The sequence below is a fragment of the Scleropages formosus genome, chromosome 4, assembly GCF_900964775.1.
Source record: "Scleropages formosus chromosome 4, fSclFor1.1, whole genome shotgun sequence".
In the NCBI taxonomy this organism is placed as follows: domain Eukaryota; kingdom Metazoa; phylum Chordata; class Actinopteri; order Osteoglossiformes; family Osteoglossidae; genus Scleropages; species Scleropages formosus.
The window spans coordinates 26,693,487-26,720,286 of NC_041809.1; the positions used below are offsets into that span (position 1 = coordinate 26,693,487).

A 26,800-nucleotide genomic window follows, 5' to 3' on the forward strand; every position below is an offset into this window, starting at 1 on the left:
GAACAGTTACAAACCAAATTTTTTTTCAGTCTTTTTTTATTTTGCGTCCGCTATTGCAAATTCATCCGTTTTTGCATATCAGCCATAGATATAAACTGAACCTGTGCTATGAATACCTGTTTTGCAACGCTCGCGATATATAGGTTTTGTTTGGACTGAGTCAACAAGGCATTGAGTAAATTATATATTGATTTTTCTAGTTTCTGTCACCATCAAGCCTCCTAGATATCGCCGTCAACGAACTTTAACTTTCAACTAGTTTCACTTTCAGCAGCGACTTAACAGTTGAAAGTTGTTTCACTGAAAACCTACATTATTGTCATAGATTCCCTTTGTCTGACATAAGTTGCAAACTTTTTCAACACCGTTTATCTTGTCATGTGACGTATTTTAGCTTTCACACGCATACATTCTCAAGCACATGCTGTGAACAATCTGAAGTCACCAGTTGATCTGAAACACATCTCTTTGGACTGTGGGGGGGGGGGAATCAGAGCATCTGGAGGAAACTAACAGACATGCAAAGATAATATGCCAGCTTCACATAAACCGCACCAGATTCGAACCTATGTCTGAATCCAAAGTTCACGAACTCTGAGGCTCCGGTGTGACCCGCTGCACCCGTGGGTTGGCCTTGCTCTTGGTAAACTACTCATAAAATACTCATCAATTATTAGCAAAGTTCTGAGAAGTTCAGACCCATTGAGAGTGTTTTTTCTGCTCTGACAAATCTAATACATCACCGATTTAGATGTTCCATGTGCAGTATACCGTGTAGTCGCTCGGGTGATCTGTCATTGTCCTTCAGGTTTTTCAGATGGGTTGTGCCAACAGGGGTCATTTTCTTCTACATGTATTCATTTAGCTGATGCTATTCTCCAAAGTGACATGAATCTCAAGAGAAAAATACAAAAAGTGCATTACATCAGCAGAAGGTACTTTTCTCTAAGCTTCCACCTGATTTTGACTGGGTTTTATTGTTTTGAGGCACTTGTGGGAAAAACAGATCTTAGATGCCTTTGCTTCACATTTAGCGTGTTAAATCTGAATATGATGACAAGATAAGCTCAAAACGCCCAACTGGGATTTTTTCCTCACCACCCTGATTCCAACCAAGGATATAGCATGTACTTATGTAGCACTACGTAGCAGGTCTTATTTAGGCAGGAAAATGCCAAGCAGTGCATGTCTACACAGTGTAGTGATATATTTTAAAATCTTGATAGTAGCACAACAAATACCATTATTACAGAAACCATATACATTTCTGAGCATAACAAATACTAGTTCATTCAATAAAATTAACACATACTTTAATTTGAACTTATCATAGAGATACTAGGTAAAAAATTAGAAAAACATGGAAGTTTCCACAGAAAATGCAGTGAGGTTAAAACTAAGTATTTTTCAAAATCCCGAAACATTGTAAGAATAAGATGCATATTTTATGATGACTTTAGTGCTCTAAACTGAAATGATATGAAGAAAATTAGCATCAACAACAGACTTTGGCTCCGAATTCTGAACTGCTAGACAGTCCCCATTTCGGCCACAGAGGATACCAATATGAAGAGGTCCAAGGGGTAAGGCAGGAGTTCTGACCCCAAGTTCTCGAACCCGTGACCTCATGCAGGCCGGGTTGTGTTGATGAGTGGCGTCAGGGTGGAAGTTGAGAAATTTCCCCAGACCAGGGTATAATTGTTTCCTGTGTTCCTTAGATCAGGTGGAGGGAAGGTAAAGTGGGCTATGATGCCCGCGGCCAGGGTGAGGATAGCTGCCAGCAGGGCCATGCCTCTCCTCAGTAAGAGCTGGGGAATAGAAAGGGGTGGCTTGGGGTCCCTGGGGGCCTCTGGATCTGCTTGGGGCTCTTTGTGTTGCTCCTTGTTGCAACTGAAGGGGTAGTCCCTGGTCTTACCGTCCTCATTTTCTGTCGACAGCTGGGAAAAAAGAAGAGGCATACAGTGTCACAGCGCAGCCTGCAGAAAAAACCAAGTATGCACTGGCTCATCAGCTTACAAACACAACTGGGAAAGGAAAACTGTTTATGTCTTGTTCTGTTCACAACTCCAAAGTCATTTTTATCTCTCAGTCATAATCAATAAATGCTTAATAATACAAATGTGTCTTTAGTTATTCATGGGTTTCGTTCCATAGAAATTTTCGATGAAGACATTACAATTAAGGGAGGTGCTGCGGAGCAGGGGGTTTGGCCGGGGCCTGCTCTCTGCTGGGTTAGGGTTCGAGTCCCATTTGGGGTGCCTTGCCATGGACTGGCGTCCCATCCTGGGTGTGTCCCCTCCCCCTCCAGCCTCGCATCCAGTGTTGCCGGGTTAGGCTCCGGCTCGCCACCACCCCACTCGGGACAAGCGGCTTCTGACAGTATGTGTGTGACGTTACAATTTAAAAAAACGCTCCCAAACGCAGTTTATTTTTTAAATATTTTTTATGTTTCATACATTACAAATGAATTTTAAGTAAATGGAAATAAGAATACGTTATAAATGTTTATTCAGTCCTTATTGTTGACTTATCCATCCCACAAATATGTGCAGCTCTCATCATCCTCTAGCCACTTTGAATGTTATTATCTCCAATTGCCAGTAGACCTTCTCCTACCGGCACTCTTAGAACCACCAGCACACATGAACACCGGAGGTGAGCTGTAGAAACTGTCGGGGGAGCAAGTGAACTAAGTGGGGCCCACATCGCTATTCTTTTTTGTTCGCTTTAGTGCCAGTGCTGACTTTGAAAGGTAAAAACAGTTCAGTCTGCTTGAATTTGAAATTTTAGAATATAAATGAGGAAAGTGCAATTAAAGCGTAACTGATTTCTAAAATATATAACTCAGCTGCTCACTCATTTAGAAGCAGGTGTGTTATAAAGTGGCTGCTTTACATAAGAAATTACTCTTGGCCTGATTAGTGGCCAAAGGTGCGTTGTGCTCCGGGTATCCCAGCCTGGTACTGCTATTTTTTCCAGTTCTGTAGAAATGTGCAGATCTCTGGCAGCACCTACCAGCACCGTCTCGACCGGTTCCTTTGGACCATCCGAGTTCTCTGGGACCAGTGTGTCAATCACAGGCTCTCCTCCAATGGGTGGCCTTGGGCCCACGCATGTGATTCTTCCGCCCTTCGCAGCACGCTTTTGGGCCTTTCGCACGTAACAGGACACATGGGAGAAAGTGAAAGAAGTGAAGTGCACAAAACCTACTGCCCGGTGTAGTACTACTTTGCATGACTTTTTTCCTTAGAAGACACTTTCATCTGCACCGTCTGAAGCGACCGACCTCTTCGGTCACTCGAATCCAGTTCATCTTGAAGATGAGGGTGATGAAGAAGAAAGCCTGTATGACAACACATATGAGAAGGCCCAGCCACAGCCCTGAGAGAGACAGGAGAATGACAGCCATCACAACACAACCTGGATTGAACAGAAGACAGCTCGCACGTGACACATCATGAGCTCATCAAAACTGATTGATTGAAACATTGATCCACATCAACCATTTATTTATCGACAAGTGAACAATCATAGGGGGGCGTGGTGGCGCAGCGAGCTCGGCCAGGTCCCGCTCTTTGGCGGGTCTGGGGTTCGAGCCCCGTTTGGGGTGCCTCGGGATGGACTGGCATCCCGTCCTGGGTGTGTCCCCTCCCTCTCCAAACTTGTGCCCTGTGTTGCCGGGTTAGACTCCGGTTCGCCGTGACCCTGCTTGGATCAAGTGGTTTCAGTCAATGTGTGTGTGGGTGTGTGAATGATCATGGATCCAATTCAAGTACTATTTCAAGTCTTCTCTACCCAGGGAAGAAATACTTAGCTCCCAGTAAAAGTGTGCTTCTGAAGCAATGGCCAGAAACATAAAAGATTGAAACATACTGTAGAATATCATTTCCACTAGTTGACAGACCTTTCGACAAACCCACATCAAGACTATGTAACTCTGAAACCCAAAATCATATTCTTTTTTTTTTTCTTAAAATCAAATTTCCAAAGTGAACTTTGTTATCTTAAGGGGCGTGGTGGCGAAGTGGGTTTGGCCGGGTCCTGCTCTCTGGTGGGTCTAGGGTTTGAGTCCCACTTGGGATGCCTTGCAACGGGCTGGTGTCCAACCCTGGGTGTGTCCCCTCCCCACTCCAGCCTTGCGCCCTGTGTTGCCGGGTTAGGCTCCGGCTCACCGCGACCCCGCTTAGGACAAGTGGCTTCAGCCACTTTGCTATCTTACAAATATGTATTTTTGGAGAGAACACAGCTGTTGTATAGCAATAACAGGGAAATTTACCAGATATCCTCAGCTTGGCAGCGAACATCAGGGAGATGCCTGTGGGTACCCCAACGGTGTAGTAACAGATGAGGTTGGCAACAGCAGCAATCTTCTGCTTGCCAGCCCCTAGGAGAATTCCGGAACTGACGCACTGGAGAATCAGAGCATCACAGACACGGACTTTTGACCTGCCACATTACATCACACCTGTGTTCCCAAACTGCAATGAAAATGCTGATGCTCAAATGCAGAGGTGCAACATGGACTGTGACTCAATTTGGATCGTTTTATTTTTAGGTCTGTTCGGGTTTGGGTTTCAGTTCTGGGGCACTGTAGCAGAAAACTTCTGCAGAGTTCAAACTACAGTCCTCTGGTTATGCATTGTGAGACATTAACCACTAGTAAATGCCACTGCCAATTGTTCTATCATTCCATAACTTGTAAAGAGAACCGTCGGGATACAAATGATGACAACATGAAAAACTCACCACGAGCGCATCGAAAAACTGCAGGAAGATGTACACGTTCAGCGTGCGGGAGACCTCCTTCACAATGTTTCTAGCAGCAGGGCACAGGTGAGAGAGAGAAAAGTGTTACGTGACTGTCCATTGTCCATGAAACCTGCCTTTAAACTTCTTTTTCACGCAACAGCGCAAAGCACAATGGCTTTCTGGGGCTGTGTATGTCAAGCAGGCACTCACACATCACTGGTGAAGATGAATCCAACCACAGTCTTTGTTGAGCCAAGTACGATACCCTGAAACACCGCTAGTACACCTGCAGCAACGAGCAATGATTAGAGCACCGAGGAGTGAGGGGTACCTCTGCGGTACGTGCATAACCGATATTTCACTAGCAAACTATTGATATATGATCACGTTGTCGACTCGCAGAATTTTTCTGGTTGATCCTAATAGAGCTTTGTTACGCAACCGTTATGCAGTTCGCCCAAGTTATTGTTATATATGTTTTTCCGCTTCATCGCTCAGCTGAGCATCCACTGTCATCTACTATGAAAGAAAGAACTGAGTCTTGGAAACAAGCAGGACCGCCTCACCTGAGAGCACAAGAGACACCTTGCTGGTGGTGAGGGCGCTGGCCGTGTCCCCGGCTCCCAGCGCATTCCCCACGCGCACGCAGGCAGCTGCGTGAATGCCCAGCGGGAACTGGAAGGCACAGCAGGGACACAGGTACTTTCACAGAGGAGCTACAGGTATGGACACAAAGTGCAGAGGCAACTCTGGATTCAGATGAGACATGATTACTGATGAACGGTCCACACAGCGGCTGCAGACGGTCAAGACGGGAATTTTCTAATGCAGAAAAGTTTTTTGCTTATGTATTTTCTAACGTTTTTGGTTTTCCAATGTAAAAGCAGAAACTTTACAGACGGCAAGGTGGCACATGGAGTAGTGCTGCTGTCTCACAACATCTGGGTGGCGCAAGAGGATGAAGGTTTCATTCCTGCTCAGTCTGTGTGGAGTTTGCATGTTCTCCCCGTGTATGCAAGAGTTTCCTCCGGGTGCTCTGGTTTCCTCCCACACTCCAAAGACATGCTGTTCAGGTTCCCCCACAGTGTGTGAGTGACAGAGAGAGTGTGTTCCACTGATGTATGGATGAGTGACCCATTGTAAGTAGTGCATCTAGCAGTGTAAGTCTTTGGGTGCTCTGGTTTCCTCCCACACTCCAAAGACATGCTGTTCAGGTCCCCCCATAGTGTGTGAGTGACACAGAGAGAGTGTGTTCCACTGATGTATGGATGAGTGACCCAGTGTAAGTAGTGTATCTAGCAGTGTAAGTCACCTTGGCGAACAAGGTGTGTGTGCTGTTAACACTACATAGAGTTCATTGGAGATCGCTTTGGACAAAAGTGTCTGCGAAATGAATAAATGTAAATGCTTGTTTTGGGCCAAATGTGATTTGTGTTTCCAGCAGGTGTCAGTAAGTTGCACCCAAAGAGGAGAAAGTAATATTTGTATTGATGCTGTATGTTTTGCAGATTCTGTTCTCCAATGTGAAATATAACTCCAGGTAAAAAAGCCCATTCCACAACAGACAGAAGATACAAGCCCTTAATGCTGAGACAGAAACAAACTGTTATTAAAGTGCCGCTCGTGTGTGAGTTGGGGGGGGGATGTAACTTTGAAGTCGCAAACAAAAAAGTTTCCAACAGATTTACATTTCAGTCGTATTCATAATTTAAGGAGCCAGCGACACTTAAACACAAAAGAAGCGAATCATGAAAAAGCACAGATAACAACCGCTGTGGGAACATTAGATAATCAGCATCATACGAACAAGATATAAAAAGCACATGGGTGAAAAAAAAATTTAAAAGATGAAATATGAATACAGACTTGGCCGTATTTTAAAGACATAACAATGTGGAAATATAGGCAAAGACACACGCAGAACGCAACAGAAGGAAGAAGCGTACAGCTCGGACTGACAACATGCTAAAGTGAGAAACTGAGAAGAACCGAGAAGAACCGTGAAAGCTGAGTCAGAACACCTCCTGTTGCATAACTGCTTGTAATTACTGCCTGCTATTGTGCTGCAAAGCAGTTAATGAGTGTTGTGAGGATTGTCACAGGCTAAGCACAAGCCACCTTCCAGCAGCCTACCATGTAGGTTATGGCCCCCAGCTCCAGGAGCACATGCTGGGCTGCCAAGTCCACCTCCCCCAGCATGCCTGGAAATGGGAGAAGGAAGGAAAAGGGCACAAAGCACACTTCAGTGTGCAGGACTTCAGAAAAACCTCTAATCGCAGGTGGTGCATATGGATCTAAACTTTTGTGCCAAGGAAGAAGTTCTTTTTGCTCTTTAAGTATGATTTGCAAAGATTTATAAAATGAGAATAAAGACTCTTTTATAATATAGAACATATAGATGAGAAACACACACACTTTCTGAACCGCTTGTCCCATAGGGGGTTGCGGGGAACCGGACCCTAACCCGGTAACACAGGGCGTAAGGCCAGAGGGGGAGGGGACGCACCCAGGACGGGACACCAGTCCATCGCAAGGCACCCCAAGCGGGACTCGAACCCCAGACCCACCGGAGAGCAGGACCCGGTCCAACCCACTGCGTTTATGCATTATTTGTCATATTCTAGCATTTATCCACAAAAGATTATATCTATCATAGAACCAATTTGTTATGATATACAACCGATCTGAGTTGGTGTTCAGCAATGGTGACTGACAGACTCCCAGTATGGCATGAGGCAAGAGTTACAGGGACACAATACCTGCCAGGAAGCCGCCAATCTCATATATCCACCACTCAAAGCAGAGCATCAGTGTGCTCGGGATGGCCAGCTGCATGTAGGAGCCCCACTCCTGTAGCGACGCTAGAGACCACCCTGTAGGAGATGGAGAGGCGTGAGTCCCCTTCCCATAAACAGCTCATTTACATTTACATGCATATTTATTCATTTAGCAGACACTTTTCTTCAGAGCGATGTACATCTCATAGAAAATACAATGTGTGCATTAGATGAGCTGGAAGAGAGACATAGATGCAGATGCGTGATTCTTAAATGCAGTTAGTTTCTTTCCACCATAAAAACCGATGTTCATCACACGAGCAGTTGCATAAAACTTTATCCAAGTATCCACGATTCCAAATCACCTTGCTAGTAATTTTTTTTAAGAAACATATAAACGTTTACATTACATTACAGGAATAGCTGTGTAAAGGTTTATCTGGGCATCATGTTAAAGTTATAGTGCATGAACATTTACACCTTACATGAACTTAAGAGCGCATGGGCGAAGTGAATTCACCTTTTCATGTCTGAACAGAAGGTCCTGAACTCAGAAAAACAACAGTTAGTTTGAATTTTTGAATAATAAATGCCAGTCACATGTATTTTCATGTATGCATCTGAACATGAAGCCTGTTTCATTATAAAGACTGAATCCAGTACAACCTTAGTTCTGAACCCTGCTCACCTCCCCATGTTTTCACATGCAGCTTCTTCCAGCGAATATAGAAAAGGAGAAGGATGGCACTGTAGATCTGGGACAGGCTGTTTGCTATTGCCGACCCCCTGCACGTGCACACCCACACACACGTGTACACATACACAGACAGAAACACACCACTGTAAAGACTCAACCAGTGAATCCTATCCTGTAGATACTATATGCATACCTGCATACTAGCAGTGCAAACACATCTGAACCATTGCTCTAATCACGTATAAAAATATATTGATAACGGTCAGAAAAAGCAGACCTACTTCACTCCCAATTCCATCCAAAAGAGGAGGATGTAGTTAGCGGAGATGTTGATGACATTGGCCAGCGCTGCCACATACAGCTGGGGTAGAGTGATTCCCTGGGCACAGATGCTTGCATTTAACTTTACACACTTGCACTGATCTCACTCAACACTCGGGAAGACCTTACTTAACACAAGGACTGGATGGTTTACACAATGTGTGCGCAGTGTATTCAATTACTTTAATGGTAAGATGGCCACAAGAGGTTTCCCTTAGCAGCAGGGCCGGATGGTTACCATGGCAATTCTTTGCTCTTCGTCAACATTAACTTGACAGTAATAACAGCAAATAAATCAGTAGCCGAGTAATGCATTTTAAAAGTGTGTGTTTCCACCACCGCAGTGGGTTGGACCGGGTCCTGCTCTCCAGTTGGTCTGGGGTTTGAGTCCCGCTTGGAGTGCCTTGCGACAGACTGGCATCCCGTCCTGGGTGTGTCCCCTCCCCCTCCAGCCTTATGTCCTGTGTTGCCAGGTTAGGCTTCAGCTCCCCACGACCCCGTATGGGACAAGCGGTTCAGAAAATGTGTGTGTGTGTGTGTGTGTTTCCATCCATCCATCCATCCATCCATCCATCCACTATCTTCCATCCTGCTTGTCCTAATAGGGTTTCCACCCCTTTCCCTATAATCTCCATACATCCCACTTTTTGACTGTCCCAAGAACAACATATAAAGATGCAAGAAAATTAGAAACTGAGATGTTGTACCTGGTTCTGAAGATAAGCCACTTGTAACTGATGCAGAAACATTGCCTAAATGAAGCACAGAAATATGAGACAAAAAGCACAGAATAAATTTGCATCCGTGAAATCCAAAAAGGCTGGTGTAATTTATAGGGATTTCATACTGTATGTTTCTGTGTATTAAAATGTATGCAGAATTGTCTGGGTTCAATCATTTAGGCTTGAAATCCACTATTCCCCTTCACTACGAGCTTGTAAATACGAAAAGGCAAGAAAGAATATGTAATATGAGTCAGATGATGAAAAAGGAAACAGGACAAGTCATACACACATCTGCACAGCATCATCCCCCGATTCACTGCCTTTTTAAAGCTCTTGGGAACATTTTGAATGACCAAAAGCAAGAGGGAGAAGCGAGACAGACAAAGGTCTGCTCCTGATCCTGCTTCTTTCAACCCTAAGACCCAGTGTGCCACGGAGTGTCACTATAAACTAGTGTTACTATAAACTGTATACACACTCACATTTCTAAACCAAAAGATAGTAAGAGTTGCGCATTACCAACACAGCCCATCTCTTTCATTGCTACATCAGTTTCTCATCAAAACCATATTCAACATGTGCTGTTTACTCACTGGAACAGCTGGTAGGAAGGCATTCACATACAGCTGTGCAATCCTGAAACAGGTAAAATGGTCTTGATTAGCAGTGGCACAAAAACATATACGCAGTCCAAGCTGTTTTGCACCGTAACCCAAATTTATTGCAAATTTATTCGGACAGGGTCGTGAGGTGAATGTGGTTGCCAAAAATTTAGCAGGAAAGGCAGGGCCCCGAAGCCATGCTTGTTATGTTCCAAACCCTATGGTAACCCCCACATTCTTATGCTCCTAATTAATTTTTATATTAGTGTGGTTAAAGTCCCAATAAAAGTACAATTTCAAAAATCCAAACTCATTGGGTGTCTGAAGTCATTCATTAAATTGGAGGCTTTTGCGATTATGTGGAAACACTACAATTTAAATGGTGCCGGGTGCAAACATCTTTGTTTCAGTAATAAAGCTGCCATCCCCAGAAAACAGCAGGAACAGGCTCGGCCATTCACTACACAGCCCAACAATCCATAGAACGAAAATCTGAACTCTAGTATGGTTCTAATATGCAGCAAGCAAATAAACAGAGTAAATTGCTCTAGTGTAGCAGAAATTTTGATCAGTTCAGCTGCTGTAGGTAAATCCTATTTCAGCTGACAGGAACTTACCTTTTTAGAGATATGCCAGACAGAAAGGCTGTGATTTTTTTTATTTTCAATCCAGAATGAATGACCTTTCCCTTTGAAATGTACTCATTTCAGTATGCTGTAGAAAATGTGTTTTTTTACATGTACGTTTACATTTACATTTATTGATTTAGCAGACGCTTTTGTCCAAAGCGACTTCCAATGAACTCTATGTAGTGTTATCAGCCCACATACCTTATTCACCAAGGTGACTTACACTGCTAGATCCACTACTTGCACTGGGTCACTCATCCATACATCAGTGGAACACACTCTCCCTGTCACTCACACACTGTGAGTGAACCTGAACAGCATGTCTTTGAACTGTGGGAGGAAACCAGAGCACCCAAAGACTTACACTGCTAGATTAACTACTTACAATGGGTCACTCATCCATACATCAGTGAAACACACTCTCTCTCTGTCACTCACACACTATGGGGGGACCTGAACAGCATGTCTTTGCATGTTTTAATGTTTCAGTTTTTACTGTGCAAAAATGTTTTAATTAGTTTCGAAAAAAGTTTACAATTTTAAAATCTTTCTAAAGCATATTCTAGGCCTCTAACTTTCAAAATCAGAACTGATAGTTAAACTTAACAATCCTTACATTGTGGATTTCTTCAACCTTGAGAACTGTACATTGTTGTTTCTGAAATGGACTAATAAATAAACTTGGTCATGCTGATATTATCAAGTCACCTATGAAATTTTGATAGCACAATAAGAAATTTACAATATTTCAGTTCTGTCCCTGGGAGCTCAGACATGCTGTATACTGTATTTTTTATATCATAGCCGTGCTGTACTGTGTAAATCAAAATTATTCCATGCTAGAAGTGACTTTATAAATTCAAAAATATCACAAAAACAAAATTTGTCTCATTTTATATGCAGCAAACATACATAATTTATAACTGGGTCAGGTTTAACAAAAGAAATGACACTCCTGGAAAGCAGGCAGTGTTGCAAGATTTATAAACTTCAGCTTCCTGGGGGGACTGTCGTCATGAAACCGGGCAAAAATATTAAGTACTCCAGGATTTATAATTTCTTTACAGGCAAAAGAAAAATATATTTTGAGCAAAAAATAATTAAGGCACCAGACAATTTTGCCTGAGGCTTCATTAGTGAATCAATTACTACAGCTAATTTCTTTAGTAAACTCTAAATGTATAAATGGGTAAATCTGTAAGCTACTTAAAAGGGGATGTGATGGCGCGGTGGGTTTGGCCGGGTCCTGCTCTCTGGCGGGTCTGGGGTTTGAGCCCTGCTTGGGGTGTCCTGTGATGGAGTGGCATCCCCTCCAGGGTGTGTTCCCTCCCCCTCCAGCCTTGCGCCCTGTGTTGCTGGGTTAGGCTCCAGTTTGCCGTGACCCCAGTTGGGACAAGCAGTTTCAGTCAGTGTGTGTGTGTGCGTGTAAGCTACTTAAGTTCTTTAGGGTAAAAGCATCTTCTGAGCAATGTTTAAATATTGTAGTGGTTTCCAGAGAAATGACTGCTTAAAGCTGAGTAACAAGATGTGGGTTTGGGCCCTGGTTGGCGCACAGTCACCTGGCCACCTCAGCCTCCTGCTGCAGAGCGATCAGTATGGACTGAGTGTTAACAAGCACAGCCCAGCAGGGCAGGCAGAAGAGCAGCAGAATGAGGATGCTCCTTTGCAGGATCTCCCCAACACGCTTTAGGTTCTTGCCCCCAAAGGTCTGTGGAGGGTAAGAGACTTTGTTAATGTTGACATTTATTCATTTTAGCTGATGCTTTTCTCCAAAGCAACTTTTAGTGTTAGTCCACTTACCATTATTTACCCATTTATACAGCTGGGTAATTTTACTAGAGCAATTCAGGGGAGGTACTTTGCTCAAGGGTACTACAGCTGGACATCAAACCTGTGACCATTGGGTCCAAAGACAAGAGCTCTAAGCACTACATGCACTTAAATAAGCATGTTGTAGAACCAAGTACTGGAAGGGGCTCTACTGTTGTGCCCTTGTGAAAAATTCTTCAATTCTTATACTAAACTGCAACCCCCAAATTATATACACTGGTAACAGGAGTTTAGGCAGTTTATGTTCTTTTGAATAAAAATAACAATATATAAGATAATAATGGTCATGTAATAATAATGAAGACACAACAAGAGTCAATTACTGAAGGCTGTGGTAGGGAGCTCTTAGTGTCTTTAACAGGAAATCAGATATACAGTAGTGAATATTCAAGACAATCAAAAAATGTTTCTTAGTTTGAATTCGAATTAAATACTTAATTTAGCGTGGAGGCTTACGTCAGTATTTTCTTATTATTGCTGTTGTTGTTGTTGCATGATGCAGCTGAGATCAATGCTGTAGTTTTAGCACCCTTCAGGACATTGTGTGCAAAAAATATTTTTTGCATGACTGTGATAACATTACAAAAAAACTCACCTGGGACACCAAAGTGTCACATGCCAAAGCAAGTCCATATCCTACAGCCGTTGAGGTGACATTTATGGTCTGAGGGATAAAGTGAAAAAAACTGATTTCAGTTTCCTGCCCATCCCTAATTTGGTTGAGCTGATACATTTCTAATAGCTTTTGTGAAGCACTTGTAATACTATCAGTTGCATCTTTGGGCTCTCGGCATTTCACAGTAGCTATTGACTTTTTTTTTTCAGAGATTAATATTGCAAGATGTAGTTATCATTTAAACAGAACATTCAGCTAGAATCTTTCAAAACCATGACAACATGAGGCCGGAGAATTTTTTTAGCATTTTTTTCCTTGACGATGTTAATTGAGTGTTTTTTGACAGATTTCCTCTACATGTGACATTTTGCTTTTTTGACATTCAAAAAGTAAAATTAGATGAATGAATGAATGAATGAATGAATGAATGAAAATGTGTTACCGCTGAAGCCAAGGCGTAGCCAGCCAGCTCTGAATTTCCCAGGTGCCCACAGAATATGGCATTGATAAAGGGAAGTAGGAAGTTCAGGATCCGAGATGCCAGCTGGGAAGGCAGAGGCGCACGTGATGGACAGGACAGGATACATGCACGACAAGGTGCTCGCAGTAAACACACAGCAAGTCTCACACATGACAGTATAACAAATGTAACAACTGTAATTTTACATTTACATGTAATGATCTCAGCAATCACCTTGCAGCACCACACTGTGACAACAGTGATTGTTATTCTCTTCCACAACACTGAGCACAGTGAGAACAAGTGGAGGAGTATCTCCAGTAATATCAGCATGCTATCTTCATGCCTTTAAAGGCTACAGCTTGATACACTTAAGAAGTAAACCCTGCGGGTGACTCTCACCCGCAGCATCGCGTGCAGCACCACCAACTGGGAAGAGAGGTAGGAGAACAGCCAGAAACAGCAGAATGTTCTCGAACAGAGCCAAGTGACACTCGCCATCCTCTGAGAAACTCAGCTCATCTAACGTCTGTCCGGTGACATTACAACCGCTGTTCAACACCACACACAAACGCGGGGTCAGTCAGCTCATGCTGCACTCAGCACCCATCCCAATAACTTTGGTCCCTCTCCGCCCTGACGTTATTCATTTCTTTCTGACGGTTCATTATAGAAAATGAAGTGAGTACACCCCTCAGAGGAGACCCAAGTCACCCATTTCTGTCTCCCTGTGTGACTGGAGCGCATGGTGCAGGCACTGTTACCGTGGGAACCAGCTGACGGGTAAACAGAAGGGGTAGTGTTGGGGGGGGGGGGGCTCTTGCACCCCTCTCCCCATGCTCTCACCAGGGGCCCAGTCAGGCGCAGCAGCTGCTGTAGTTCCTCTCTGTAAGCTGCAGGGATCCATCGATGCACACAGCGCCAGCGGAGGAGACCATGATCGGGACCCGTCACCGCGGCAACCTGCCCACCACTGCACGGGGGTCCGAGCATGTCCGGGGTCCTGTTCTTTTCCATTCTCTGCATGTCCTCCTTGAGAAAAATGCTACTGGGAGTGAAGGGAGTGTGAGGCAAGTTGAGAGAAAGAGGGGGCTATAGAGGGAGAGGGAGAGAGATAGAGAGAAAGAAATGCCTTCCACCCTTGAGAACAAGCTTCTTCAAAAGTCCATGGAGGCAAAGACAGCTGAAAAGAATGAAAAAAGAGAGCAAAAAAGGGAAACCAATGGGTTACTGATTAAGTAACCTGCAGCCTGGTGTTCCACGGGGCCACTGTAAGCGCTGCCACAATCAATCCGTTTATAAGTTCCTGCAGAAACACAACAGCGCTGGGGTTGAAGGGGTGGTAGGAGGCTGGGGGGGGTCAGGCCTCACAACGTCACGCTAATCTTATCAGGAATGCCTATATAAACAGCTAAGCGTTTTCTTTTCACGGCCCATGCTGTTTTTGCCGGATTTCTTTTAGCCCCTCTTAATTAATTGATGCAGGGGGAAGAAAATCTACAATAAAATGGCATTGCTTTGTTCTGGCTTGATGTAGTGTCGCACATTAAGGTCTGACCCCACACCACATTGCTCACCGAATGCCACCTCTGTCAGACTGGTCTTGCTGGACTTACATGCACATCCACAGTCGCTTGGAAGCTGTGTTACTCTGCTGAGTTACTTTTGCTCTAGGTACACTTAGCTGGCAGAGTGACATGAGACTTCAAGGTGGTTTGTCCCTCATGGTCGCTTTGGTGGCTCATGGAAATCCGGTCTTGCCCAGACTCTTTGCCGTCGATGAACACAACGCTATAGACTCAGGTAGTTATTTGACGAAGGAATAAAGGTAGGATTCTGAAAAGCCCTGGAAAAGCTCAAATTGATAAACAAAACCTCTGACCTCAGACACATGTGACCTTTATCCCATGAAGCCAGTCCAATTCCACACACGCTATCTGAGCCGCTTGTCCCATACGGGGTCGCAGGGAGCCGGAGCCTAACCCAGCAACGCAGGGCGGAGGGCTGGAGGGGGAAGGGACACACCCAGGACGGGACGCCAGTCTGTCGCCAGGCACCCCAAGCGGGACTTGAACCCCAGACCCAGCGGACAGCAGGACCCGGTCCAGCCCACTGCATCACTGTGCAACCGCACCCACACCCCCCCCATTTCAAATATTCTCATCCAATCACTGCTTTTGTGATACAGCTGTTTATTTATTACATAATGGTGAGAGAGGACTAAGATATATTTGTTACAAATGCTATTTTAGATTATGGCATGTGGTTGTGCCTCTGTCTCAAGGCAGATACGGGAATGTGGTCAGTTCGGAGATTCAGGTAAAGGGCAGCGTTTGATATTCCACCTTAAGGAATAAAACACTGTGAATCTGAGTGCGTTGATGTGTGCAATGAACCTTTGGTCCTTGGTTTCCACAGATCTCTGCCCTGTTAAATAGGTGTCTTATCATTCAGCTATTATATTGCAAAAACACACACACACTCACAGGTCACTGTCCTTTTATGGGGGGAAAAAATAAAATGTGCCACAATGTGTGTCCCCCTTTTACATGAGCTTCACTGTAGCGCCACGAAATTCGTCCCACTGTGGTGGGATAGAGAGGTACAGTTCTTTAACAGCCGCAGGGTTCCTGTGTTGTTCAATTTTTAAGTTCACTAGAGTTTGTTTTCGGTGTGGAACTCTTTGCATGGTTTGACACAAAGAGGTGGATACAGAAAGAGAGACAAAAACAACACACACACACATTTTCTGAACCGCTTGTCCCATACAGGGTCGCGGGGAACCGGAGCCTAACCCGGCAACTCAGGGCATAAGGCTATATGTATAAAAACCTTTTAAGGTCGGGAGGACTGGCGAACATCCATTGGAGGTTTCGAGACATGAGTTATCTTCCCGCTGCTCTGATGACATTGACAGTTGAATTGACCTTGAATGTATGTTCTGTAAGCATATAATTTCTTGGTGATGTTGCGCAAGTCTCCATTATAACATTGACAATGTATGTAGTATCTGCAAAATAAACTAGGGTGGGTCAATTCCTTTCAGTTTGCTGTGGTAAGGAACTAACGGGGCAGTGGTAATCTGGGGTTTTCAAGAATGTTGTAGTAAATTATGGATATTCAGCTCTGTTACTTGTGATCAGATTTAAATCATATCACATCACTTAACTTTTTTGCAGGTTATATGAGAAATGTACACTTCTCCACACCCAATAATAAAAAGATGAAACAACTTTGATTTTGTCAGTGACACTTGAGCTATGTTTGTGGTATAATTATTCAGATTCTTTCTTGGGTTTGCATTTCACTTCACATTTTCACTTTTTGATAATAGGGATGCATTTGCTCTCAAAAGCTTAAAGCAAGCAGAAAAAGTCCTAAATCTTTGTTAAGTTCCTTGTACCCATCCCCTTACAAATCTACTTGGCAGTTGCTTTAACACCAAAGAAATTCCTATTGCTGTACTCGGGTCGTCTCGGTGTTTGTTCAGAGCTCAATTAACATTATAAAACTTTTGTGACTGTGAACGAAGAAAGGTGCGTCTCTCTGAGAAAACATTATAAAAAAGACAGAATTGACAGTATATAAATGCCATCAGGACAGAGTCTGCTCCTTTCATACAGATTCCACCATCCTTTGGAGTTTATACAGAGGGGTATAACAAAGGACAACATAAGAGGGTATGTAGCCAGTAGTACTGAAAATTAAGCATAATTAAAGTTTTGATAGTTCTCTTTGATGAATTTTCCACATACGTGTATATGTTGGGTTTTTCGCTCTCTTATTGGTCTCTTCAAGCTCTGGTCTTGTGGCCCATATGGAAGAAAAATAGATTTTAAAATAATTTTGTTGAATATATGTTATCATAAGAAATTGGGTTCAAATACCTTGAACATAAACATAAATATTTTGAGAGAAGTGAATATTTATCCCAGGTTAATAACTTTCTATATCGAACATTTCTATGGACATTTATTTTGAGCTGGTATTTAAAATATAGCTCTTTTTAATACATTGTACTTAAATAATTTTAACAGTTGAACCTTTTAGATAATAAGAATAAAAATGAATGTGATATTCTCTTTATGTTTATAGGTGTATTTTAATAAAAAATGAACACGATATTGGCAGCTTTTCAGCTGCTTCTACTGTTTTCTTGCTACACTTCTGAAACAAAAGGTGAGCACCAATTCATTTTTATATCTATGTAATACTATTGTGTGTATATCACATAATTTGTATACAATTCAATTTTGCACAGAAATGAAAAAAAAACAGTATGTTGGTGTGACAGAAGAAGTTGTGTAAGATTTGTATCATTTTGGATTTGCAGCCAGTTTCATCTATCTATCTATCTATCTATCTATCTATCTATCTGTCATTTCCTACCTTCTCTTGTCCTTGACTTTCCTCTGCTAGCTCTCAGGGTGGAGTCCAGTCCTCCAGCCTATGGAGGTGTGATTAGCATAGAGGCTGAAAAAACTGTGTCTCTCACCTGTTTGCTGGAGTCCTCAAGTCTGGTGGATCGGGAGCTGCAGTGGTTCCGGAATGGAGCCCAAATCCACCTGCAGGAGTGGAATCGGCTAAACCAGAGCAGCCTGTGTCTGAACCCCGTGTCTCAGGACGATGACGGTGTCACTTTCAAGTGCCAGCTGAATAGTAATGCTGCTGCCAATGCTTCCGTACAACTGGAAGTCTTCTGTGAGTGTCGGGCCTTAAGGAATTTGCTAGATAGAGATTCAGTGAGTGACAGAGATACAGATAGAGATCAAGGTTGAACATCACTGCAGGACAGAGACTGGTGCAGCACAGAAGCTAACTAGTGTTCCCCTCTCTTCTAGTCGCTCCAGATCTCTCAGGTGTTGACAACATCACCATAGAGGAAGGTGGAAAGATAAGTTTGGCCTGTGACATATATGCCAACCCCCAGGTGACTGTGACATGGAAGCAAAATGACAAAGCTTTGGACCTGGCAAGTGGTGGCTATGAACTTTTCCACAACACCTGGGAGTCACGTCTGTCCATCTCCAAAGTGCAACGAGAGATCCACGAGGGCCAGTACAGCTGTGTGGTCACATCCCCCAAGTTTGGAATCAGGACTAAGATCTTTTCTCTCACTGTGGAAGGTTTGTTTTACAGAAACCTTATTTCCTTCAAACTTTGTTATAGCTACAATAGATTATAGATACAATACTTTAAAATGCTAAATCAGAACATGAATTTAAGAGTCTTGCAACATACTATATGCAAAATGTGCACTTGCCTAACATGTGAAATATATACAATACATTCCATTCAGTCCTGATGTTATATTTCTATATGGAGTTAGGGTGATATTTATAACCTAAGGTAGCATAGGTGTTGCTGCCATTGAAGTGAATGAAAATGACCCAGAAAATTTGTGGGTCATACTGACAGTGAAATTGGTATTTGGAGAGAAGTAAAGAGAAACTGCAATGTATGGAAAAATGTGTGTAATGTTTTTGGGTTATTCTCAAGCACATAATTACAAATATACTGCTTGTTTGTGCAAGTAAATGGTTTATTTAATCATTTCTAAATTTACAGCACTAGTAAAATAAAGGAATGATTAAGTTATGAATGATGGTATACATTATGTAAAGAACTGAAATCAGTCTTTGTACATTTTTGCATTTCAGAAAGCAAAAAATAGGAATATTAAGCTAGACCATGAACTTAACACTCATCTATAATGTTATTATTAGTTGTAAATTGATATACAAGTCTTTTTTAATCTAGAATGCCCAGGAGGGTTGGGTAGCCACTGACACATGGACCCCCCAAGGTTTTTTTGACTTTCAGTTGGGAGTTTTTTGTTCCTTTCCTCCGTGGCCAGCAGGCATACTAAGAGCGCTCTATAAAATTTAATTTAATTGAACTGAAATAAATATAGTGGGACAGTGGTGCAGGGGGCTTGGCAGAGTCTCACTTGCTGGAGTTCGAGCCCTGCTTGGGGTGCCTTGCAACGGACTGGTCTCCCATCCTGGGTGTGTCCCCTCCCCCTCCAGCCTTGCACTCTGTGTTGCCAGGTTAGGATAATTTATTAGCCAGTACTAATAATAACAAGCCGGTCAGTGTGATCCAAAGCCAGCAGAGACTGGGAGTCAGAACCAGGACTGGGAGCTGCCCCATTAAACTACCTTTGTTGAACAATGATTTATACAGTAGTTATGTCAGTGGGAGCTGAGGTGGAGTATGTTGTAAAATCTAAAGATAATTTTTGATCCCAGTGAATTACAGGGTATGAGTCAGCACATCACTGCCTGAGTGAGTCCGGACAAAATGTAACTAATTATTGGATGTCTCAGCAAAAAGTGCTGTGGAAATATTTAACATCTTAAACTGAAAAAGTAAAACCAAGCTAAAGGAAATAACTGAAGACAAGCTACAAGGTTTTTGTCGAAAATAGAACAGCCGTGAAGTTCACAAAAGTAATGTGCTTCTCTCTTTTCTGCAACCAGATAGGACAGTTACATTCCCACTGGGCGCAGTAATTGCTGGCGTGGTGGTGGTTTTCTGTACTCTCCTTCTGGCTTTCATATCCAGGTGGAAACGGATCACAAAGGTATCTGCTCGTATCCTTCAACATTCATTCATTTAGCTAACACCTTCCTCCAAATGACTTACAATGTTAAGATACCTAGAATTACTTACCCATTTATATGACTGGGCAATTCAGGGCAAGTACCTTGCTCAACATTACAACAACAGGAGGTGGGATTCGAACCTGTGACCTGTGTGTCAAAAGGCAATTCTACTCTAACCAGCTGTCTGTATACTGTATATAACATAATGACTTACTGGCTACCATATGAAAAAGCTCGACTCTACACAGAGGCACACGGTGCTGATTAATCCCCGTTTTTTTCTCTCTCTTTTTTCTCAGTGCTGCAAGTAGAGCAGGCTGTTGAGTCAACACTGCAAGCTAAAGGTTTTGAACCATCAAGCCCCACTGCTACTACACACACACACACATTTTCAGAACCGCTTGTCCCATACGGGGTCACGGAGCCTACCCAGTAACACAGGGCGTAAGGCCGGAGGGGGAAGGGGACACAACCAGGACGTGACGCCAGTCCGCCGCAAGGCACCCCAAGCGGGACTCAAACCCCAGACCCACCGGAGAGCAGGACTGTGGTCCAACCCACCGCACCCCTACTGCTACTACATTTACATTTATTCATTTAGCAGATGCTTTTCTCCAAAGCTACATACATCTCAGAGAAAATACAACTTGTGCATTACATTAGCAGAAAGAGAGACATAGTTGCAGACATGTGATTCTTAAGTAAACCTTGTTTGTTTCTTTCCACACTTTTTACTAACTCCCGAAACCGCAGCGGCACTCAAAACCAATCATGTCCTGACATAGCCAGCTGACCGCAAAGTTAGACTGGTGTACACACTTAACTCACATTCTATGTCTTGATTTGATTTGTTAGAGGGATAAAATCTATGAAATTGGGGTAGGAGGGACTCAGTTATACATTGAAAACACTGAAATAAAAGTTATACATTGATTGACAGCTTGAAGGACATAGCCATACTTGAGGGCCAGCAGGGGAAATAAAACCATTAAAACTTTTAAATATTGTTTCTCTTACAAGGACGAAGGCTTCTCAAAAACTGTATTCACCTGTTATTCATTTTTTCTATCTTGCATGTTTAGCAGAGTTAATTAAGTTCTCATATCATACTAGTACACAAAATATGTCTTAATGCTCTCTGAAGACAAGCTAACTGAGCTTGTTTTGTGTTCTGTATCTAACTTTTACCTCAAATAAATGTACAATGTTGAAATAGCGTTTTTGTCTGTGTTTTTACTGACAAAAATAGATCGAGAGGTTCAACAAAGTGACTCCGATTAAGTCTTTTAAAGTGAAACTATGACGAAAGAGCAACCGTTCTAGCATGTTCCAACGAACAGTACGTCGAAGCGTCGTTTGTGGCGTGAAGAACGTAGCGAAACAGTCAGATTTCTCATCGGGCGTTGTTTATTGGAGGGAAAGGCCACAAGGAAGAGCCAATCGGAGAGCTCGCTGGCGTCGCGAGGTTTGGGAGTGGTCGCGTGAGAGCCGCCGAATTCGAACTGAGGAGTTAAAGGAGAAGTTCTGTGCCTTGTCGTGAGGTGAATGGTCGTTGGGTTTCGTTCCACAAAGGTTTGTATATGTTATATTTTAATGCAACTATAAGTAAAATAGAGCGACAGTATTTTTTTTTTTTTTTGCGATGTAGTTATACACTGCACCGACATGATATGTTTGATTATGTTGGTGAGCTCAGCTAGTAGCGTCAGTTTTTGTAATCCTGGTGAAAGTAATTTTTCGACTGGGAATCAATCATCGTGCAAGAAGAGAGATGAGTAGGAGACGTTGTTTGGAAATAATTTTCCAGATTTTTGTTAGTTCTTTTATTTGCTTTAAAAAAAAAACAGCACTCTGACGCCGGTGGTTTCCAGCAACACCCGGTGACTACCGTGTCAGCCTGCCTTACTATCTGCCTGACGAACAGGGAAGCAAGCTCAATTTTCCTCAGTTCATGGGTAAATAGTATGATATTTCTGCTGGTTCTAATGAGAAAAAACCATTTCGTTTTATTTTACTTCAGGGTTATTATTCATGGGGGTTCCAGCAGCAGTCTTTATTCGCAGCGAGGGGTAGGGTCAGTGAACGGCACCACAGCAAGGGGGCGCTCTTCTACTGCCCCGTGTTCTCCCCCTTCGTGCTTGAGTGCAGTGTGGCTCATTTCAGAGCTGCTTCTGTTATCCTCAGTTCACAAGCAATACACTGAGTGCAGCAACTAAATGAAGGCTTCAGCCAGGGGAACTCTGGGGGGGGGGATAGAAGCAAGTGCTTTTGTCACCAATATTTATCCGCTGAGATTTCAGACCCGGTTCATTAGTCATCCTGAGTAGCTTGCTTGTAGAATTAAATAAAGGTATATAATGATTTGGAGAAACTAACTGTTAAGGTGTAAGTTAAATTATTTGAAACATTTTTGTACTTTTTTAAACCTGGTGGCATGTGCAGTTTCTACAGGTTAACAATGGACATGACATCATCTGTCATCCAAGCGGTGAGCGGTATCTGGCGAGGGCACACGGCCCTAGATGAGTCAAATGAAGTGGACAGTTCTCCTGAGGTACCGGACAGGTTCCGAAAACTGCCATCCTCCTCTTCGCTGGGGTCCCTGGGCGCCTCCCTTCGAAAGAGACTCCCCCTGAGGACTGTCCAGGTTGATGCTGAAATACAGCCCACACGGGAGATACTGCAGGCACAGGCCAGCCAAAGGCTTTGCCTCCTGCGATGCAGCGCTCGTAACTCCGTGAGCAGTGCCTACCAGGTGGGTGGAACAATTCTTTGTGTGCTGCTTGACTTTCTAGGGGTTAAGCCTAGTCTAAGTCTAGTCCACTTCTTTTAACTGATAATTTTATTACTGTTCAAAAAGATCGTGTTGTCAGGTCTTTTTGGTAATTAGTGGATAAGTGCTTTGTGGATTATGAGATGTGGCTGACATTTTACCTTTACTCTTTTTGACCTTTACTGTCCTTCAACTTTTGCACAGAAGCTCCAGAGGAGCTGTAGTTCTCAGGAAGAATTCTTGGTGGCAAGCCCTGGTCAGGCCATTCAGGGAGAAGAGAACAGGGGGCCTGTCCAGAGTTGTACCCCTCACAAACCTGCTGCTGTGGTAAGCCCTAAATACATCTCCCAGGTTGCTAGCCAAAGGGCTTACCGGGCAGCAGCCACCTTGGATGACCAGGGCATTGCAGTGAGGCCCAGGAGCTCCAGAAGACGGCTTGTGCGACTGGCAGCACTGCGAAGTCCTCTTGCCTCCCCCAACACATTGACCCAACAGCGGTAAACACTTGCCCTATTTCATCTCAGTACTATAGCTATTTATTTATGCAGTATATGCGCATGCGATCACTTATCTATCACTTGCACATGCTATTTTACACTGTATGCTGCATGACTTATTTACAGATGAATATATTTCAGACTTAAAGTAATGGTAACATTAAGTAACACACTTGTATCCCATCACAGGGAGTTTAACCGAAACCTGGACTCTGTTTCTAGTGGCCTCAAGAAACTTGAACACCTCTCACAAGCTTTTGATGACATTATCGGGAGAGATGACCGGTGAGCTGGGGTTGAAGGGGATACCTCTGCTTAGCGTTAGTAACTTGGTCTTTATTTGCAGAATGAAGGAATTCTCTTAATTCTTTATCTTAAAATGCACTTGCAGTTTTTCCTAAGTGTAGGAAAAGATCAGTGTATGTGGCCTTTTGTAGTTGAGTGTTTGAGTGTTATGCTCAGAAAGACTGGGATTGGAGATCTTGTTATTCTTTGGGCTGTCTTTTATTTCAAAACTGTCTTCACTTTTTTGTCCAATTCCATATGAATTTATTAACCTGGACCAACAGTCTGTATAACTTTATTTCCTGTACTATTTCTGTAGATCAGTTGTTATAATATCCCTGTGAATTGAACTTTACCTAAGTTTTAGCATATAAAGCAGAATACACAATGGTTTACAGTGAGTCATCTAGTAAGTGCTACCTGAGACCTTGACTTAGTGGCTTGTAATCTCATTTTTGAGATGGGGGGGGGGGGGGGGGGATTTCAGAGTTTTAAGTCTTGATGGGAGCTTGTGCTCCTCAAAGCTTCTGAGGAGGACAAATTAACCGTTTTTCTCTGCCATCAGCAAGTTGAGAGACACACACACACACACACACACACACACACACACACACTTTCAGAACCGCTTGTCCCTTACGGGGTCACGGGGAACCGGAGCCTACCCGGCAACACAGGGCGTAAGGCCAGAGGGGGAGGGGACACACCCAGGACGGGACACCCAGGACGGGACACCAGTCCACCGCAAGGCACCCCAAGCGGGACTCGAACCCCAGACCCACTGGAGAGCAGGACTGTGGTCCAACCCACTGCGCCACCGCGCCCCCCTACATACATACATATAATATAAAAAAAAAAAAAAAAAAAAATTTCTGAACTGCTTGTCCCATATGGGGTCGCGGGGAACCAGAGCCTAACCTGGCAACTCAGGGTGTAAGGCTGGAAGGGGAGGGGACATACCCAGGATGGGACGCCAGTCCATCGCAGGGCACCCCAAGCGGGACTCGAACCACAGACCCACTGGAGAGCAGAACCCGGTCCAACCCACTGTGCCACCGTGCCCAGTTGAGGTACAAATTACGGAAATATATTGAGATAAGGTTTCCCCATTGTGGCCAGTATCTCTGTGGAGCATTCCTAAAAATGTCTATAATCCTTAGCTTTGACTTCTCATTGAGCATGTTTGTGGCCTAACAAATGCTATTGAAGTTGCATGGCTTATGTGGTTATAGAAATCTCCCATATTCAAAACCACTTGACTTATTTATACAGGATAAACAATGCAAGTATTATGCTGTTGCCCTTTCTGACCTCACTTCACCAAAGAAGCTCTTGTATTTTTTGCTGTGAAATGTGGACTTTTGGTGCATAACAATGTAATTCCTGTTAGTCCGACAGCTGACATGCCAAATTTCAAGCCTGTAACAATCACCCATCTCCGAAGGTCTTGACAGCCCTATTTCTATTTTTTTTAATCATACAAAAATATTTTATTCCCAAATCTTTGAGGGATTGGTATTCTGAAGCTGGGGTACCTTTGCTGGCATTGTGGACCCAGAATCTTTGTATACTTTGAGTCTAAATGTGTATATCATGCCTGCTGGTATAAACCTTACCTTTTCAAACTTTGAACTGTGATCTTACAAAACAGGATCCAGTCCATGATGAACTACCACCAGATTATGGTGAGGAGTTGCAGGGAGGTCCAGAATGACCCAGCCTGTTGGCTTACAAAGACCTCCATCCAGAGCAAAACCAAAAGAGTTCAGGAGTTGGTAAGCAGCTGGAGTGATGTGGCCTTGTCCAAAGTGCGTAAAGCCACCTAGAGTGACTTTCTACATTGTTGATCTGTTACTCAAATTATGCACCTCTATTCATTATAAAGGGTAAAATACCATTGTTAAGATGTTAACCATTTAATGGTGCTGCTGTTACTCATTGTATCCCATTTTGGTTTTTTTTTTGAGTACTGAGTGCATGTGTCCTGATTAGATTTCTGGGTTCAGTTCTTGACAAGTAATGTACAAAAATAATTCCAATGTAGTTAAAAGGCTATCGATAGGTTTTTGACTTGGCAGTTCTGACAGCTTAGCCTAGTCTCTGCACATATGATGCAAGGCTGCACAGTGTGTTTTCCTGTACTATGCTCTATGAATTGACTGCCTGAAATTCTGCTCTGTGCCAGATCTGCAATTAGGGATTCAATATTCATTACCTTAAAGCTACAGTGTGACCTTGGACTCATAGCATCAAAATCCAGCTTATTGTTTTCCTGCAAACAACTTTGATATATTGAGCTAAATGAAAGGCTTAACAATGATCCAAAGAATTGCCTGTATTACCATTTAACAACCACAAATATTGAGCTGATGGTGGCTAGGATTCTGAAACTGATTGTCATGAGCTTCCTGCCAAATTTAAAAGCTCTATTTTGCATTCAGGGAGGGTGTTTGTTAATCACATGGAGAAACATCTGTGTATCACAAATACAGAGCCATAAAATCGTGTCTAACACAAAATGCTGTCAGTTTTGCACAATGTGCATCTGTGTACTGATCAAACTCCTACAGCTAGAATTTTAAAACGATGCATGTATTTTTAGCTACTCATACCATTTAGTATTTTATAAAGTGCAGAGTTTTTTTTTTTTTTTTAAAGGATTTCTTCAGCCTGACAAAATGACAAACCAGTAGGCACATGCTGATTGTACATCAGTGTGTGCACAACTTTGGTTCTTAGTGATTATTGATAAAGATATCTTCAACAATTTTATACACTGATCAATATGCTCTACCACAGGTTTACAGTGACAAATGTATTAACTATATAATAATACCTTAGCCATAATGAGGTTTCCTTTGTTTTAATTTTGTAGCTGCTTTACCAAGTGGTTTTTTGTGGTTGGTTTTTTTTTTTTTTTTTTTTTTTTTCTTCTCCCCCCTCCTCTCTTCTCACTCCCCCCCCCCCCCCGGAGAGAGTCGAAATATTAACTTGTTTTAAACATTTCCTTTTTCTTCAAAGTCCTGTGATATATTTTTGTGCTTTGCTTTTCCTTTGACATGACAGCCTGTTTACAAAAGGAGACATTTGTTTGTGACATCAAATAATAAAGAAAATGTATTCACAACTTTCTTGCTTTTTCATAATGAGATTTTCAGGTCAAAAAATGTACTCTTTCACACCTGGACTTACAGACAGATTAGACTTTTAGATGCATAAATGGACTTTGTGTAA

The 26,800-nt window shown here is 42.9% G+C and overlaps 3 protein-coding genes across 5 annotated transcripts; 2 read left to right on the forward strand and 1 right to left on the reverse strand.

Moving 5' to 3' along the window:
- Positions 1–1,390: 1,390 nt before the first annotated feature.
- On the reverse strand, positions 1,391–15,338 carry slc47a1 (solute carrier family 47 member 1). 2 transcript variants are annotated; one of them, XM_018730577.2, is made up of 18 exons: positions 15,023–15,338; positions 14,253–14,589; positions 13,389–13,490; positions 12,926–12,994; positions 12,060–12,208; positions 9,863–9,905; positions 9,252–9,296; positions 8,505–8,602; positions 8,215–8,312; positions 7,509–7,622; positions 6,883–6,950; positions 5,316–5,424; positions 4,960–5,035; positions 4,747–4,816; positions 4,277–4,409; positions 3,287–3,381; positions 3,016–3,150; positions 1,391–1,937 (listed from the first exon to the last, which is right to left on the reverse strand). In XM_018730577.2, the coding sequence occupies exons 2-18, from the start codon at positions 14,430–14,432 to the stop codon at positions 1,626–1,628; spliced, it is 1,896 nt and encodes a 631-aa protein (XP_018586093.1). In that variant the 5' UTR covers positions 14,433–14,589; positions 15,023–15,338; the 3' UTR covers positions 1,391–1,625. The 2 variants fall into 2 exon arrangements, with proteins under 2 accessions (XP_018586093.1, XP_018586095.1); XM_018730579.2 differs by lacking the exon at positions 15,023–15,338 and having other exon boundaries at positions 14,253–14,693.
- tmigd1 (transmembrane and immunoglobulin domain containing 1) lies at positions 15,131–20,393 on the forward strand. Its single transcript, XM_018730562.1, has 5 exons — positions 15,131–15,209; positions 17,826–18,107; positions 18,248–18,532; positions 19,889–19,992; positions 20,314–20,393. Exons 1-5 carry the CDS (start codon positions 15,131–15,133, stop codon positions 20,323–20,325), a joined length of 762 nt encoding a protein of 253 aa, XP_018586078.1. The 3' UTR covers positions 20,326–20,393.
- A 1,082-nt stretch (positions 20,394–21,475) lies between these two features.
- pimreg (PICALM interacting mitotic regulator) lies at positions 21,476–26,401 on the forward strand. Of its 2 annotated transcripts, none has more exons than XM_018730594.2 (5): positions 21,476–21,586; positions 22,457–22,769; positions 22,992–23,284; positions 23,474–23,569; positions 25,218–26,401. In XM_018730594.2, the coding sequence occupies exons 2-5, from the start codon at positions 22,473–22,475 to the stop codon at positions 25,390–25,392; spliced, it is 861 nt and encodes a 286-aa protein (XP_018586110.1). In that variant the 5' UTR covers positions 21,476–21,586; positions 22,457–22,472; the 3' UTR covers positions 25,393–26,401. The 2 variants fall into 2 exon arrangements, with proteins under 2 accessions (XP_018586110.1, XP_018586111.1); XM_018730595.2 differs by having other exon boundaries at positions 21,556–21,586; positions 22,995–23,284.
- The last annotated feature ends 399 nt before the right edge of the window (positions 26,402–26,800 follow it).